General features: G+C 43.5%; 1 protein-coding gene across 2 annotated transcripts in view; it reads left to right on the forward strand.

Annotated features, from left to right (window-relative positions):
* Positions 1-1,436: 1,436 nt before the first annotated feature.
* LOC126483900 (GPI ethanolamine phosphate transferase 1) overlaps positions 1,437-18,865 on the forward strand; it is a 272,222-nt gene continuing 254,793 nt past the window's right edge. For both annotated transcript variants that reach the window (XM_050107168.1, XM_050107169.1), the window contains exon 1: positions 1,437-1,846. In XM_050107168.1, coding sequence (XP_049963125.1) covers positions 1,635-1,846 — 212 coding nt within the window. In that variant the 5' untranslated portion in view covers positions 1,437-1,634. The remainder of the gene's footprint in view (positions 1,847-18,865) is intronic.

Genomic DNA, 18,865 nt, shown 5'->3' on the forward strand with positions numbered 1-18,865 from the left:
AGCTATGCATTTTAACTTAGTCAACTTCGCCCACAGGTACATTTTATGATGATGTTAGACACGCCATGTTTACACATTTCCATACCGAATGGTAATCGGAGACATGAAAACACCGTCTGCTGCACGACCAGCCTGACAAAACCTGCACTTTATACAAAAAAAGTAGGGTAGCAAAATATGTTACGTAAGTATATAGTCGTGATATTCCAAACAAGTGATATACTTCCGATTCGGAGCAACAATATGGCGCCGATGACATCATATCCACACCCTAACAGCAAAGAAACAGATTGGATAGTAATACTCCTCTTACAAGGAGGCAGTCGTAATAATTAAGAAAAATAAGCCGTTCCTCTTTACATCTGTTCACAGTACTTTACTTTCTTATGCTTTTATTGGAACTTGAAAATTGAAATATTCGCGTAGTTTCAGGTGGACAAAACGCAGTTTTTTGTGTCTGATGAAATAGGGCCTGCCTGAAACCAATTAAAAATAAATGACCGTACATGTATAAAAAAGGGCAGTTTTCTCGATCTACACCTCAAAGTTCAGGGTTGGATCTATTTTGTCGCAGAGCCGAGCCGTCTGTTTCACTGCTTGAATACTGAAGTTATTTATCCCACGGGGAAGCCGTTTTGAAAAATTTGGACGCAGGCCGCCATATTTCCTTTTGTGTCTACCCAGATTTTTTCTGAATAGCGTTACGGCTGCTAAATTATGTGGGAATTTTGAAGATCTCAACAGTTATATTGATGTTTTTCTCATTGCAACAGACGAAAACGTTAGAGCAGAATATGCAGTTGGACAATACGGGCGTTATCATGGATGCTCTTTACAAAGTATCACAGTTTGTAAGCACAATAAAAGAAAAGCAAATTGAAATTTCCAAAATTATATACCTATGAATATTTGTCTTATATCAACGGAGAGTCTTTCGTCGTTTGTGCAAGGCAACTCGGAAACGTACAGGCGTTTGTTGCAATTCATACCACTAACTACAGTACTATTGACAAAATTAAAATGGTGACTTACCGCATAGCATCTTCCCGATTTTGCTGCTAAAGAAATATTTCACAGAAAAGAACCACAGAGCTCCCGTGTCGTCTTCTCAACAAATTGCAAATCCTTAGCGATTTATACCTATATTCAAAAAGTCCTCAAAAACGTTTATTCATTTGTTCTGTACAGAGCAGCCAATGCAAAGTCATAAAGACACAAAATATAGTGGTACATCTGGTACATCTAGTGCAATTACACGTCTGGCTAGTACATTTAAATAAGCACCAGTAACATTTATTTCAAACTGTATATTTTTTAAAATATCAATAACTAATATTCAGATCTTCTATGGATGCTATGTTATAATATAAATGGCTGGCGTTTTGTTGGCGGCCCTCCTTTGTTCAAAGCTTCTAACATCGTAGGACGGCTGGATGCTTTAACATGTAATGTCTATGGATTGTTGTGATAATGTTTAAAGGCGTGTTGCTTTGGTGTGCAGTGTAAATAAATACTGGTTGTGGTGTGGATTGTCATGGTCACCATTTGAGACATGAATGCAGAGTGTTCAGTACTGTGGTTAGATATCTGCTTTGCAATAAATCAAGTAGTGTTATTGAGTGATTTCCAAAACGATGAACGTAATACTTCAAGCTTTACTTGTTCACGTTGTGTTTCTTGCGTCAATTTTTGACATTTATTTTAAGTCGCCTATAGTGAGAGGAATTGAACCAAATGCTACTACACGCTATGCTCCAGCAAAAAGGCTGGTCCTTTTTGTCGCTGATGGTCTTCGATCAGAAGCTTTCTACAAGGCTTGTGAAAATCTTGATTCTCCTTTTCTAAAGTAAGTCTGAAACATTTTATTCGTAAATGTAAACTAGATAGAATTTTATCAATTTCTGTTACTGAAAACCCGACGACTGGCAAACAGATATTTTTGCTAACTTTTTTGAACTGTCTATTTGACAGATCATGTCATTACTGATTCTGGATGCTTGGGACCAACGAAAAATATTTTTCGAACATTGAATGGTACTTGTTTTTTTTCTATCTTTCATGGATTATGTGCATGGAGTCTTTCCAGCGTATGGAAGTGCCAGCTAGTACATGAAAATAGAATATTTTCATAGACCACTACACGATGACTATTCACTTCAGTGATTTTAGTGCCCGGTTACTTTACTATTAATCTATGTTTATAGTGGGTTACCAAATTACACTCTCGATTAAAAGTTGTCCATGAGTAAATGTAATGCCAGTTTATTTTTAAGGTTAGGTTCCTGTCCATCACCTGCTTTAATTTACTTGTATTTTGGTTGCATACAAATGCATAATTTTGCTCGTGTTTGTGCCATTGCAAGGATCATCATGGATGTTGAAGATAATTCTTGTTCCTAGTATTATATTCTTGAAAGCTGTTTTCAAATTATTCGTGGTTGCTCATTACCATAACATCAAAAGAAACTAAACCATTTTGAGGCTGTCGTTAGAATACTAGAGCAAATGTAAAGAATAAATTGCTGAATTGAAGCAAGAAATATTGTCTGATATAATACCTGGTTTTCAGTTCATGTTGCTGTCAATGTGAATACAAAACAATCTTGAGCAGTAGGTTCTGTGCAGTGCATATTGCCTTGCCCCCAAATTTTACTGTTACAGTCAAAATTACATTATATACTCTAAGCCTGTAACAGTTCATTAGTGTAAAATTCGAAAAGAAAACACTGTGGTTTGAAATTTACAGAAAAAGACAGGATTTATGTATCACAGTTCATCAATATTTCCTGCAGTGCTTTCACTATTCCGTGTTGTACTGCTTTAATTTATTGCAACTGCTATTCATTTTATCATAGAAAGAAAAAGTTCTTTTATTTATTTAGTTGAAGTAATTATTTTAGTCAACTGTAATTTTTGTTTTTTATTCTATATCTAGTTTATTGGGTCATATACAGAACATGGACAGAAAAATTCTGTTGTTGTCGTTTTTTCCTCTATTGTTCTGTCCCTCTCTGTCTTTCATTGTTAAGTTTAAATACCATTACAGTATTTGTTTTGACAGTCACAGCTTACCAAAGACGTTGGAGGAAGTCATTGTGTGATGAGAGAAATTTATTCAGTGCCCCAAAAATTAACATATAATACCTTGTTGTTGTAATGTTGGATGTGCCCCTCCCAGCACCACCTAAAAAACCATGACTCTGTATTTCTCTTCCCAACTAGACAGATTGTAGTTCCTAAATTTTTATTATGTTATGCCTCTGATTAGTGAGTAAATGGCCAAAGATCTTTATAGTAGCTTATTTCCCTTCTTCCTTATCAATGTTAGTATAGTAATGAATAGTATGGTTAACTTTTCCTCCTGATATTAAATACGAGGGTGTAACATATGTTTCTGAAGTGTAAATTGTTCTTGACGACACTCTTAATAAAGGTGTAAATTAGTTGTCAGACAGATATCAGTATGCCTAGGAAGCTAAAGAATTGTCTGATAATATGTGTGCCATCTGTATTCAAAATTTCTGCTTAGTGTCATATCACTTCTTGGGTGAAACGTTGCCCTAGAATAGTACACATACAGCTGTCTATAAAAGTGTGTTAACTCCTTATCAATATTTAATCACATTGATCCTCATATGTGTTATTAACTGGGGAAAAGAAAGGAAAAAAAGTCCATGTATGCAAGGGTGAGGTGGAAGTTTTGAGGGGGTGACATGCCAATTCCATATTTTTTGATCTCACTAGCATGGTTGGTGATAGATCTCATTACGTTTCATAATCAGGCTTAGGAGCTGGGGTCTGAGTGTGAAAGGGGTGGCTTGTGACAACAATTGGAAACAGATGCTATTAGTGTTGAATGTACGATTTTTTTTGGTTACTATACTGATGGATGGTAGTCCCAGTGCCATTTAAGTGTAATTTTAATTACATAGAAACTTGTTGAATGCAGTGGAAACTTTTAGATGCATTTGACCTTGTCTTTATGTTCCCAGAAATCATTCATACTCAAACCCCCATTTGCAATAGAGATTGGAGCCAGTTATAATCAGGTGGCATAGTTAGTTAGTTGCTCCAGAAACTGCAGAGTTATGCTAGAATATACACTTATACATTTATCATATTTATTTGCTCAAAAATTTATTCGGGTCCTTTCCTTGTGGGAAAACTAAATGTTGTTAATCATAAAGTTTTGTGTTAAGTTAGTATTAAAATATGTAAAAAATAATTTAATGTATATTGTTTTGTACTCTCGAAATCAATGTCAAGTGGATGGCAGAACGTAACATCATTATTATTGCATTATGTTTTAAGATTTCTTCACATTCTGTTAGTTTGTAGAATGCAGGAAAAATGACCCCGTAAATTTTTTTGTGCAAACTGTAATTAGTGTGAAGTGTTTTTGCCATCAAATTATTATTCTAGGAATATACTACAATGCCCTCCGTATCGCTCATATAGGGATTGTGAGGACAAGATTAGATTAATTATACTGTGCATGGAGGCATTTAAATACTCATTCTTCCTGTGCTCTGTATGTGAATAGAATGTGAAAAAGCCATCATAACTGGTACAATGGAATGTACTCCATGCTAAGCACTTCACAGTGGTTTGTAGAGTGTAGCTGTAGATGTAGATACACTATATGATCAAAAGTATCTGGACACCTGGCTGAAAATGACTTAAAAGTTCGTGGTGCCCTCCATTGGTAATGCTGGAATTCAATATTTTGTTGGCCCACCCTTAGGCTTGATGACAGCTTCCACTCCTGCATACATATGTTCAATCAGGTGCCGGAAGGTTTCTTGGGAAATGGCAACCCATTCTTCCCGGAGAGCTGCACTGAGGAGAGGTATCGATGACGGTCAGTGAGGCCTGGCACGAAGTCAGCATTATAAAACATCCCAAAGGTGCCCTATAGGATTCAGGTCAGGACTCCGTGCTGGCCAGTCCATTACGGGGATGTTATTGGCATGTAACCACTCTGCAACAGGCCGTGCATTATGAACAGGTGCTCAGTCATGTTAAAAAATGCAATCACCATCCCCGAATTGCTCTTCAACAGTGGGAAGCAAGAAGCTCCTTAAAACATCAATGTAAGCCTGTGCTGTGATAGTGCCATACAAAACAACAAGGGGTGTAAGCCCCCTCCATGAAAAAAAAAATGACCACACCTTAACACCACCACCTCCGAATTTCACTGTTGGCGCTACATACACTGGCAGATAACGTTCACTGGGCATTCACCATACTCACACCCTGCCATCAGATTGCCACATTGTGTACCATGATTCGTCACTCCACATGTTTTTCACTGTTCAGTCATCTAATGTTTATGCTCCTTACACCTTTCGAAGCGTGGTTTGGCATTTACTGGTGTGATGTGTGGCTTATGAGCAGCCGCTCGACCATGAAATCCAACTTTTCTCACCTCCCGCCTAAATGTCATAGTACTTGCTTGCAGTGGATCTTGATACAGTTTGGAATTCCTGTGTGGTTCTCTGGATAGATGTCTGCCTATTACACATTATGACCCTCTTCCCCCCCTGAAGGTCCGGAGGTTAGAATAGGCCCGAGATATTCCTGCCTGTTGTACGAGACGAGTAAAAGGACTTTCACACATTTCAACCTTTATGTGATGGTCCTCTGTAGAGTTAGGCCTCCATTCTTCAGAATTTTCCTGAAGAGCGAGCCAATTTGGGAAGGGCACCTTACAAGGTGCATCGTGTTCATCGTGCATTGAGATCTTTAGCCCACTTTCTCGTCATCGCATTGCAGTCCTGCCCATTCTCCATCTCTTGGGCGAGGACACTTTCCTGGGTGTGTTTTCCGCCATGCACTATGAGTGTTGATTTCTGCTTCGATGATGACCATGGACTTCTTTGCACCTGATATCCAGCGCGGTAGCCAGTCCGTTATGGTGGAGCCGCCATGTACCCTGGTGGTTGTAGCCCCCTGACCACACAGGGATCACTCTGCTGATGCCTGTGCCATTACTTCCCAAGGGGCAGATGTCCAGCCACCTGGGGCATCGGGACTCCCGACAATGGCCATCCTGCCAGGTGGCCTTTGCTGAGGCTGGGTGACGCCTGTGGGGAGGGCCCCTGGTCGGAGTGGGTGGCATCAGGACGGATGACACACGATGAAGTGTAGTACATCATCTCTTGCTGGTGGTGAAACACGAGCAGTCTCTAAGCAATCACGAGGTCAATTCAGCGCACAGAAGTATGACCCCAAATCATTCCCCTTCCTGGCCACACCATGGGAGGAACGTCAGGCTAAGGATGGCAGCGGATCTTACGCGCCCCAGTACCTTGTATGTTCGAGAGCTGATGGGGAATCTTTCATGACGATGAAACCTCAGTTTTTTGTTGAGCATTTAGAGGACAAGTTCGGTGAGGTGGAGGGTTTGTCTAAAATGAGATCTGGGTCAGTCTTGATCAAAACAGCATCCTCTGCCCAGTCACGGGAGTTACTCACTTGTGACAAGCGGGGGGATGTTTCTGTAACCGTCATGCCCCAGAAGAGCTTAAATATAGTCCAGGGTATCATATTTCACAGAGACCTTCTTTTGCAATCCGACGATGAGTTGCATGCTAATTTAGAGCGGAGAGGTGTACATTTCATCCAACATCAACTCTGCCAACCCAGGTCACCTCTCGGAGCTGGAAGACTGCACATGCCCCCTTGATGGTGGTGGTGGGGGGGGGGGGCATTTCCCTCCCTGTTGCTCCTGCACCACCTACTTCAGGAGCAACAACCCCCCAACCATCGGGGACATCCGTCCCCACTTCTAAGCCAGAGAATCGTAAGTCTTCTCCAGCTTCTCTTGCTAGGAAGGGGTCTCTTGGATTACTCCCTTCCCAGGTTTCTTCTAGTGGGAAAGATGACACCCGCCAGTGGCTGAAGAGCGCAAAAGCAGCTGGTCGTAGGGCTTCATGTTCTTCCTCAGTCCTGGAGACTGAGCCAGTGAAGTCCTCCCAGCCAGGGAAACCCAAGGAGCAGCAAGAGAAATCCAAAAAGAAAACCCCCTAAGACCAAGGAAGTTTCGGTGGCACCCACACCACCGCTACCTACAAGGTCTGCGGCTGAGGATGGGGTGGAGATTTTGGTGTCCGCTGAGGACCAAGATCTTGCCAGACCCTGAGACACAATGGATATAGACTGCTTCGGTGGCCCTGTGTAATGTTAAGCGTTTTCATGGACTTGATTGTTAAAGAGTGCTGGTTCTGCTTTCTTGCAGTGCCGATGTCTTCTACTAGCACTGGACGCTTCTCCGAAGATTTCACTGCTAGGAAGGGGAAATTTTCACTCTCTCTCTCTTCTTATTTAAAAAATACACTACTCTTGGAATATCATTCAATGCACCAGAACATATTTATTTCCACTTTGTACAAAAAAACAACTAAACTTTATTACGTAAGCCCACACATTACCGGGCACCCAGAATCAGTTAATTACACATTTTTGAACACAATTACTACATGAGCTATTATGGTGGCTGACTATCCATGTCCAGTCCATGTACTGTGTGTGTGTGTGTGTGTGTGTGTGTGTGTGTGTGTGTGTGTGTGTGTGTGTGTGTGTGTGTGTTGGGGCTTATGGGCACTCAACATCGAGGTCATCAGCACCCTGCCACACATTAAAAGGAACGAATGTGGACAGACCTAATAAAACTGAAGCACAGCAACAAGAATGCCACAGGAAATTGTCATTGGCTGGCCACTTACATAAAATATGGGCAAGCTTGTCACACAGTGAGCAAATTAAAATCCTCTCCCTACAATCTTTGTAAAAACATTTGACATGGCACAGAACTTTAAAACTTTAACCACATTCGTCCAAGTGTTGCCTAAAAGAGATGGCAGGTCCGCTGGCAAGTCAGCCGCGGCCTGCTGGTCATAAAATAAAACACAATCCAATAAAACGTTGCGCACAGTGACCTGGACGCCGCAAGCACCACACATTGGACGGTCCTCTCGCCGGAGCAGGAAGCCATGCGTCATAGGGCTGTGGCCTATTTGAAGCCGAGTGAGGAGAACCTCGTCCCGTCGATGGGGCTGAGATGAAGTACACCACACACGCGTTGTGGGCTTGACTATACGGAGCTTATTGTCAGTCACTTCCAGCCATTCATCCTCCCACCGACGCATGACTAGTGAGCTCAACAGCAAGGTGAGTGCATGCAGGGGGATAGCACACTGAGATACTTGTGGATCGAGACACGCCTCCTTGGCTGCGAGATCTGCCCTTTCATTTCCAGCAATGCCGACATGCCCTGGAACCCAGCAGAAAGCTACAACCTTCCCCAGTCGCTGTAGTCGGAGGAGGGCATCCTGGATGGTCTGGACTATTTTGTCTGCCGGATACAAACGTTGCAATGAGTGAAGGGTACTGAGTGAATCGGAACAGACAAGAAATTTAGGAGAGGAAGAATGTCTCATCAGCTCCAGTGCCCGCAGGATCGCAGACAATTCTGCATCAAAGACAGTAAAAGTCTGAGCAGTCGGACCTTGAGGACACGATCCAGAAAAACAACTGAGCAACCAACGGAATCCCCTTGTTTCGACCCATCCGTAAAAACAGCTACACAGTCCACATACTCTCAACAGCAGTTCAATGTCTAAAAAACAGTCACTATCTCGAGTCACTCCATTTGTTTTTCAACAACACAAAGTTACATTACTCTTTGCATCCAGGCCACGGAGCTTCCGGGCCGTATTTAATTATTCTCGGCAGTTTGCACTGAACACTTGCCAGTACCGACGAATTATCTCCCTTCCACTTTCGCCTGCACAAACAATAAATGGGTGCAGTATCCCATGCTCATCCTTATGCTCTGCTTTAAAATAACGTGTGTTCGAAACGGCTGGAACACAAGTGTCTCCAGACTTTCGTAAAAATTCTGGGGGCACTTCATATCCCTCCCCTTAGCTCAAACACTAGTTATTTTGCACACAACATATATTTTAATAATTTTTTTTCTTAACATTTATCTTGTTACTTTGTACTACATAAAAACATTAGGTACAAAAACTCTCTTCCATCTCCGGTATTTCATTAAGCTGTTGGTAACATCTTTCATAGACATAGTAATATGATAAACTAATAGTACAACAAGTATTAGCTATTTCCAATAGATTTATCTACTCTTGCTTCCAGGATTGAGCCAAAATAAGTCCCTCCCCTTAGCCAGTTTCAAAGTTCAGGCGTTATTCTGAGTCGAGTCTTTACTTTTTTTATTTTTTTTTATTTTTTAGAAGCTGTTGCAATGATAACCATTGGTTTTCCGGGTCTAAGAAAAATTAGTTGTACTGGGGTTTTCTCTTTTTCCTATCTCCTCGCGCAGGACTCGCCTTTTCTATTTAAAAAAATTTCAGAATTCAAATTTACCAGGAGAAACTTTCCACTACAATCTCAGGTCACTATGCTACCCTTTCCCTTTGGGTTCCAGTCTACGTAATGGTTGATACTACGAAAAAATCTTCTTCCTCATCCTTGGGTAGGTACACCCCTTCCATTTATGCTAAACTATGGTACAGGTCAATTGCGTTTTTGGTGCCCCTGCCCGCACAGTGTAGGTCAGCCTCCTCTGGGTCTGCCTACCTGTCTCTCTTTCTCTCATTTCATCTACATCGGATGCGCCCTCCCTATCTTCTCTAACAATGATTGCTAGTCTTGCCTCTTTCGTACTCCTCTGCTCACTATTTTATTTAAAATTTCCTGGTAAAATTTCTATCTACCTCTCCTTTGCTCCTCCTGAATCCTTCAGCCCACCTGCTTAAATTCTTCGCTTGTTCATTGCTTACAGCCCACTTATATAGCCTTAATAACTAAATATGTTTCGTCCATGGTTGTAACTTTATTTCTTTTCATCGGGCTATTCGGTCTGCACAATCATATTATTCATCAGAAGCTTATTTGACTCGATATGTCTGGCTTAATATCTATTTCTTTTTATCTCCATTCATATTACTTTGTACTACTATAGCTATGAACACAGGCGGATATACACTTCGTCCCCCCTTGTTCCTTTAGCTTAAGCTTACTATACCATTTCACTTGAGATGTGTAACCTTCATTACTTAGCACATGTGCTCGAGCCCTTCCTGAGCACTACCTCCCTCCTTATCTGCGATGGTTGTTACGTCTCCCTGTGTATTACCTGTCTGCGTCTTTGTATTTAATTGTTTGAGTGTGGAAGTGTGATCATGCGTCCTGATTCTTTGGCCCACTAAGGTTCTTAGTTGAAGATTTTTAGAAATCACGGAAAAGAGAAGGACTTCAGCGATAGAAGTATATGAATGTGGACAGAGGGAAAGATGGATTGGTACTCTTAAGAGAAGTAAGAGAGGAAATAAAAGAATTTGTTGCTAAGACCGAAGAAAGAAAGAAGAAAGCCCCAAAGACAGGAAACCCTTCCCATCCCCCTTCCCCAGGATCCCCACTTCGGCGGTACTTAAGTGAGAAGCCGGAGGAGGTATGATGCTTGACATCTCCTGCAGAATGGACATTCTCACCATTACCTTTGAAGTCCCCGAAGAAAAGATCTTGGCAACTCCTATGGAATGGCAAATGATGAATAACCAGTCACACTTGTCTGTGAGGTTTGTATGAAGGGCGTGGTGTGTAGGTCGTGTCTGTGCCTATGCTACCCACCCCTTTCAAAATTAGATATAAACCCTCCCCTATCACATCACACTTTACAAAAAATATAAAACATTCTATAAAAATAGAAATCATATACAATATAATCAAATAGTTATTCAGTTAGTCACTTCACTTTATATTTCATATACATGTTCAGTTTATGCCATCTAGGTATCATTCTTCCTAAACAGTACCATCATATTATATCTCCTGTTAGAATATTACCCTGTTAGTTTTATCTCGTGCTTAGATGTTACTGTTTATTGTGACTCCTTAAATTAGTCATAATCGTGTAGTCATAATTGGTCTCTTTGAATACTAATATGATAGGATAGCTTAAGGGCTCTAAATAGATTACAGGATAGTCGAAGATTTGACGGGAGTTCGGTGTAGGAAAACTAATGTGGAAGTAACACCGAACCCAACTCGGGAACCGGCGGATGTCACTCCGCCCGTTGACACAGAACGTCAATGTCCCTGCGGTTTTTGTACATATCGTTTTGTATCCTTAACATTATTGGCTTGGTTAAACTGTTTTAAGAAATGGGCGGGGTGTACCTCCCCGTCTGGTTTGAATTTAGGAAACTCTCTCAACAAGCCTGAATTTGATCCCCATTGCAAATAAGTTATCATGTCCTTATTTAATACAATATTTTGGGAAACTGTATCTTTCTCTAGTTTCTCCTGCATAAGCTTGGATTCTTTCTTCAACGTTTCTAAGTCTTTCTTGGTGTTACCTAAATTGGAAGTTACTATTTTATAAGCTCTGCAGTCATTAACTTTTCTTTGAAGTTCTGTTCTACGGTTTCCACCCGTGATTTGACCCCTGAAATTTGCACTTGTACTAGTGGGAGCAACTTATCTTGTTTCTGGACATTGGTTTTTAGCGTAGTTAATTCTTGTTCGACCACATCAAATGTAACATTACATACATTTTGTCGTATTTTTCGTTAAATTGTATTTCCAAATTACTACATTTACAGTCTACATCACACTGTAATTCTTGAACTAATCCTTTTAGTTTAGCTTCATTTCTTTGTTCTAAATCCTTAAATAAAATATTTGTCTGTTCACTCAGGGAATCGGACAATTCTTTTTTCCATTCTTGCATCTGATTACTTAGGGTATTAACTTGAGTCTCTAGTTTTGTGTTTTGTGATTCAAACTGCGCTTTGATAAACCTCATTAATTCGCCTAAATCTGGCCCGTGTTTTTCAATCCCCATAGCCCCAATAGACTGTACGGATTGAGGTTCCTTTTCCATTGTGTTTTGTTTTGCCTTTAATCTAGTTATAATTAAAAGTACATTCGCTTATTTCCACAACACCCCACACTTCACAAACAATCAAAGGTCAGTAGTTGCTCACCCGGCATCGGTGGAAGGCGACATCGGCGTAGGTGGACGACAGCGTTGGCTTTTGTGGACGGCCACGTCAGCATTAGTGTGATGCAACGTCGGCGCTGGTGTACGTCGGCGCTGGTGTACGTCGGCGTTGGTGTACGTCGGCATTGGTGTGCATTGGTGTGCGTCGGCGGCGGTGTGCGTCGGCGGCGGTGTGCGGCGGCGGCGGTGTTTGTAGACAGCGGCATCGGCAATTTGAGTTGCAGTGTTTTGCGATTTTCTTGATTCCTTTAATCATTTCACCATTTATCAACACAATATTTCTGGATAAGTATCGTGGAATCGCGCTTCAGCCTCTCTGTTATCGGTTGCTATGGCAACTCCCAACCCTTTTTTTTCCTTTCTTTTCTTTTTCTTATAACTTCTTTAATATTTTCCCTTCTTTCTCAGGCCCTATCATAGTCGCCACGTTCTTGCAGTGGCCCGGTGTAATGTTAAGCCTTTTCCTGGACTTAACTTGTTGAAGAATGCTGGTTCTGCTTTCTTGCAGCACCGATGTCTTCTGCTAGCACAAGATGCTTCTGCAAAGATTTCACTGCTAGGAAGAGGAAATTTTCACTCTCTCGCTCTCTCTCTCTTCTTATTTTAAAAATACCCTACTCTTGGAATATCATTAAATGCACCATAACATATTTATTTCCACTTTGTAAAAAAAAAAAAAACTTAACTTCATTACGTAAGCCCACACATTACTGGGCACCCAGAATTAGTTAATTACACATTTTTGAGCACAATTAATACATAAGCTTTTATGGTGGCTGACTATCCACGTCCAGTCCACGTACTCTCAACAGCAGTTCAACATCTAAAAAACAGTCACTATCTCGAGTCACTCCATTTGTTTTTCAACAGTACAAAGTTACATTACTCTTTGCAGCCGGCCACGGGGCTTCCGGGCCGTGTTTAATTATTCTTGGCAGGTCGTGCTGAACACTTGCCTGCGCCGACGAATTATCTCCCTTCCAGTTTTGCCTGCACAAACAATAAATGGATGCAGTATCCCATGCTCATCCTTACACCCTGCTTTAAAATAACGCGTGTTCGAAACAGTTGGAACACAAGTGTCTCCAGACTTTCATAAAAATTCTGGGGGCACTACACTGCTCAGGCAATATATCGGTGGCAGCAGGTTACTCTGAGGTGTAAACTGCCTCATTGAATGTTCCATGCCTTCCCAGTCTCATGATGTCACCCTCCAGTGTAATTGCGGCGGTTTTTTCCAACGCCCGGCTGAGCTACAGCAACTGTTAAGCTTTACACCTGCTATCTGCATTGCCCTCCAGGAAACCTGGTTCCCAGCAATGCAGACCCCTGCCCTCGGTGGCTGTAAGGGATATTACAGGAACCGTACTGACTATAATCGAGTGTCAGGTGGAGCTTGCGTTTATGTCCTAAACTTGGTCTGTAGTGAACATGTGCCCCTTGAAACCCCTCTTGTAGCTGTGGCTGTCAGAATAAGGACGACACAGGGAATAACTGTCTGCAATGTACATCTTCCTCCAGATGGTGCAGTACCCCTGAATGTATTAGCTGCACTGATTGATCAACTGCCTAAACCTTTCCTACTTCTGGGAGATTTTAATGTCCAAAACCCCTTGTGGGGTGGTACCATGCTTACTGGCCAAGGCAGAGATGTCGAAACTTTACTGTTGCAATTCGACCTCTGCCTCTTAAATACTGGGGCCACCACACATATCAGTTGTGGCTTGTGGTTGTTACTCAGCCATTGATTTATCAATTTGCATCCCAGGACTTCTCCCATCTATCCACTGGAGAGCACATGACGACCTGTGTGGTAGTGACCACTTCCCCATCTTCCTGTCATGACCCCAGCGTCAGGCACACGGACACCTGCCCATATGGGCTTTGAACAAGGCGGACTGGAGAGCTTTCACTTCTGCTGTCACCGCTGAATCTCCCCCACACGGTAACATCGATGTGATGGGTGAGCAGGTGACTAGCACAATTGTTTCTGTTGTGGATTGGCAAGACAGCCAACCCACTATGAGAGGAAGCCGAAAGGCACGCGTTTTAGCTCACGCAGGCTGGCGTGAGGTCTGGAACAGGTCAAGGAAATGAGACTAGCAAAAAAATGTACGTAGTTGTTGGAATACTTAACTTTAATCCATAAATGGTGAACATCGCTCTTGACAGTACATGTTTTACAGCATCAATAGTAACTGGTAATGGCGCTTCGCTAGATCGTAGCAAATGACATAGCTGAAGGCTATGCTAACTATCGTCTCGGCAAATGAGAGCGTAATTTGTCAGTGAACCATCGCTAGCAAAGTCGGCTGTACAACTGGGGCGAGTGCTAGGAAGTCTCTCTAGACCTGCCGTGTGGCGGCACTCGGTCTGCAATCACTGATAGTGGCGACATGCGGGTCCGACGTATACTAACGGACCGCGGCCGATTTAAAGGCTACCACCTAGCAAGTGTGGTGTCTGGCGGTGGCACCACAGTTTCTGAGGCAGAAAATGCGATCCCTCGCTCTTTAGGGTGCCCAAGGCATAAGACAGGCCTTAGTGGATGCCGCAAGTCGCTGAATCAATTAAGGAGCGTTGGTGAGCTCTACAGCGGCATAAGCTGCACCCTTCCCTGGAGCACCTCGTAGCCTTTAAATGGCTCCATGCCTGTGTTCGCTACCTCATCAAACAATGGAAGAAGGAGTGTTGGGAGAGATTCGTCTCCACCATTGGGTGCCACACGTCACCTTCCCAAGTCTGGGCAAAGATCAAACGTCTTTTCGGGTACCAGGCCCAAACAGCTGTCCCCGGTGCTACCATAAATGGCAAGTTATGTACTGACGAAAACACGATTGCCTAGCACTTTGCTCGAGCCTTTGTGTCGGAGAATTACCCCCAGCCTTTTGCACACTCAAACGCCGGCTGGAAGGGAACGTCCTCTCATTCACTACATGCTGCAGTGAATCCTGTAACACCCCATTTACAGAGTGAGAGCTCCTCAGTGCCCTTGCACATTGCCCCGACACAGCTCCTGGGCCTGATACCATCCACAGCCGGATGATTAAACGTCTCTCATCTGACTACAAGTGACATCTTCTCGTCATCTTCAACTGGATCTGGTGCGATGGCGTCTTTCTGTCGCAATGGTGGGAGAGCACCATCATTCCAGTGCTCAAACCCAGTAAAAACCGCTTGATGCAGATAGTTATCGGCCCATCAGCCTCACCTATGTTCTTTGTAAGCTGCTGGAACGTATGGTATGTCGACGGTTGGGTTGGGTCCTGGAGTCATATGGCTTGCTGGCTCCATGTCAGTGCGGCTTCCGCCAGGGTCACTCTACCACTGATAATCTTGTGTCCGTCGAGTCTGCCATCCGAACAGCCTTTTCTAGATGGCAACCCATGATTGCCGTCTTTTTTGACTTACGTAAAGCATACAACACGACTTGGTGTCATCATATCCTTGCCACATTGGATGAGTGGGGTCTCTGCGGACCACTCCCGATTTTTATCCAAAACTTCCTGTCTCTCTGTACTTCCCGTGTCCAAGTTGGTGACTACCATAGTTCTATCCATATCCAAGAGAATTGAGTCCCACAGGCCTCTGTATTAAGTGTCTCTCCATTTTTAGTGGCCATTAACGGTCTAGCAGCAGCTGTCGAGCCCTCCGTCTCATGTTCTCTGTATGCAGACACCTTCTGCATTTTGTACTGCTGCTCCAGTACTGTTGTTGCTGAGCGGCGCCTCCAGGGAGCCATCCACAAGGTGCCGTCATGGGCTCTAGCCCACGGCTTCCAGTTTTCAGCCGCAAAGTTGTGTGTCATGCACTTCTGTCGGCCATTCATCTAGAACCCACACTTTACCTTAATGGCAATCCACTCACTGTAGTGGAGACATATCAGTTCCTAGGACTGGTTTTTGACGCTCGATTGACTTGGCTCCCTCATCTTCGCCAGCTTAAGCAGAAGTGCTGGCAGCACCTCAATGCCCTCCGTTGCCTGAGCAACACCAATTGGGGTGCAGATTCCTGTACGCTGCTGCAGCTCTACAGAGCCCTTATCCAATCCAGAATTGACTATGGGAGTGTGGTTTATGGTTCGACAGCACCTTCAGCATTGCATTTACTCGACACTGTGCACCACTGTGGGGTTCGATTAGCGACAGGAGCTTTTAGGACAAGTCCGGTGACCAGCGTACTGGTGGAGGCTGGTGTCCCTCCACAGCAGATCAGATGTGCGCAACTGCCCGCCATTTACACAGTACACATTCATAGTTCCCCTGAGCATCCAAATTACTGTCTCCTTTTCCTGCCCGTGGCAGTCCATCTCCTGTGTTGGCATCCCAGATTGGGGCTAATAATTGTGGTTTGTATGTGGTCCCTTCTCTCCGAACTGGAGTCCTTCCCTTTACCACCTCTACTTGCTGTCTGTTCGCGTATGCCTCCGTGGTGTGCACCTCGGCTGCAGCTTTGTGTGGACCTTTTGCATGGCCCTAAGGACTCCCTTAACCCCGCCGCTCTCCGCTGTCACTTCCTCTCAATTCTTGACGTGTTCCGGGGCTCTGAAATGGTTTACACCGACGGCTCAATGGCTGATGGTCACGTAGGCTTTGCATGTGTTCATGGAGGACATATTGAGAAGCACTCCTTGCCAGTTGGCAGAAGTGTTTTCACTGCAAAGGTGGCGGCCATATCTCGTGCTCTTGAGTACATATGCTCATGCCCTGGCGAGCCATTTCTCCTGTGCACTGACTCACTGAGCAGCCTACAAGCTATCGACCAGTGCTATCCTCACCACCCTCTGGTAGCATCCATTCAGGAGTCCATATATGGCCTGGAACAGTCCCGCCGTTCCGTGGTGTTTATGTGGACCCCAGGACACATCGGAATCCACGGCAAAGAACTTTCCAACAGGCTGGCCAAACAGACGACACAGAAACTGCTTCTGGATTTAGGCGTCTCTGAAGCTGACTTGCGTTCCATCTTCACCGCAGGGTTTTGCTGCTTTGAGAGACGGAATGGCATAACAGCACGCACAACAAACTGTGTGTCATTAAGGAGACTATGAATGTGCGGAAGTCTTCTGTGCAGGCCTCTCGCAGGGAATCAGTTGTCCTCTGCCGGCTCTGCATTGGCCACACATGGCTAACGCATGGTTACCTACTCCATCGCGAGGACCCACGTCAGTGTCGCTGTGGCTCCCAAATGACAGTTGTCCACCCCTTGCTGGATTGCCCACTTTTGGCCACTCTACAGCAGACTTTTAACTTTCCCAGCACCCTACCTTCGGTGTTGGGCAGTAATGCCTCCACAGCAACTCTAGTTTTACGTTTTATCCATGAGAGTGGGTTTTATAGTTCTCTGTAGGTTTTAGCACATGTCCTTTGTCCCTCTGTGTCCTCCACCGTAGTGTTTTTAGGGTGGAGGTTTTAAAGCCGGCCGCGGTGGTCTAGCGGTTCTAGGCGCTCAGTCCGGAACCGCGGGACTGCTACGGTCGCAGGTTCGAATCCTGCCTCGGGCATGGATGTGTGTGATGTCCTTAGGTTAGTTAGGTTTAAGTAGTTCTAAGTTCTAGGGGACTGATGACCACAGATGTTAAGTCCCATAGTGCTCAGAGCCATTTGAACCATTTTTTTTTTAGGTTTTAATGTGTTACAGAGTGGCAGGCTTTCCCTTTTTATTCTCGTGGTTGGCCAACCACTGTATTCTGCTTTCATGTTTTACTCTCTTCTGTTTCTAGCATCTCTCTGTTGTTTTCTTGTCCTCTTTTGTTCCTTTTAGTGTTTGTTGCCTTCCCTTCATTCTTGTGGCTTTTCCTTTCTTTCTGTTTTGTGTTATATGTTTCGTCCTTTTTATTCTCACACTTGTGGCATTGTTTTATTAGGAACAAGGGACTGATGACCTCGTAGTTTGGTCCCTTTTCCCGCCTTTAAACCAACCAACCAATGACCCTCATCAACTGTTAGTGGTCTCTGTCAGTCAATAGAAGAAGTCAGCCTCTACACTTTTGTGCTGTACGTATCCCTTCACATTTCCACTTCACTATCACATCGGAAACAGTGGACTTAGGGGTGTTTAGGAGTGTGGAAATCTTGTATACAAACGTATGACACGAGTGATACCCAATCACCTGACCACGTTCGAAGTCCGTGATTTCCGTGGAGTGCCCCATTCTGCTCTCTCACGGTGTCTAATGACTACTGAGGTTATTGCTATCTAGTACTTGTCAGTAGGTGGCAGCACGATGCACCTAATATGAAAAACGTATGTTTCTGGGGTGTCCGGATACTTTTGATCACATACTGTAGCTCAGTCAGTAAGAATAATACCTGTGAAAATGAAGGTTCTTGGCTAAAGTCTGAGTCTGGCACACAGTCTTCAAAACAGCACACATTCTGCTGCAGATTTTAATGTTCATTGCGGCACATGTTGTTGATTATTTAGGCAAACATCGTGTATTAATGTGCAATGTGCAGGTACAGAACACAGAAGCTGGGAACACTCACCAGTCACTAGGACCTCTGACAAAACCTACTCATAGAACACAATCACGCTTGGGCTTGGATGGTGATTCATAAAACTTTCAGCCAAGAGTATTGCACTCATTGTCCCACAAAGCTGTTTGCAGAGTGGTTTTGTTAGCAGGCCATTCATATTTATTCCCAACACAACTATCTTTGAAGATGCTTGCCTTAAGAACACTAATAGCTACATAGTGTAAACATCTGGGTTGGATATTCAAATGTACTCTGATCAGGTTCCTTATTGTTACTAACATGTAGTTAGAGGTAATTATGTAAAGCAGAAGTTGATTCATTACTGATCTGTGTTGTTATAGTCACAGCATTTATC

This window comes from Schistocerca serialis, chromosome 6 (assembly GCF_023864345.2).
Source record: "Schistocerca serialis cubense isolate TAMUIC-IGC-003099 chromosome 6, iqSchSeri2.2, whole genome shotgun sequence".
NCBI classification, from domain to species: Eukaryota; Metazoa; Arthropoda; class Insecta; order Orthoptera; family Acrididae; genus Schistocerca; species Schistocerca serialis.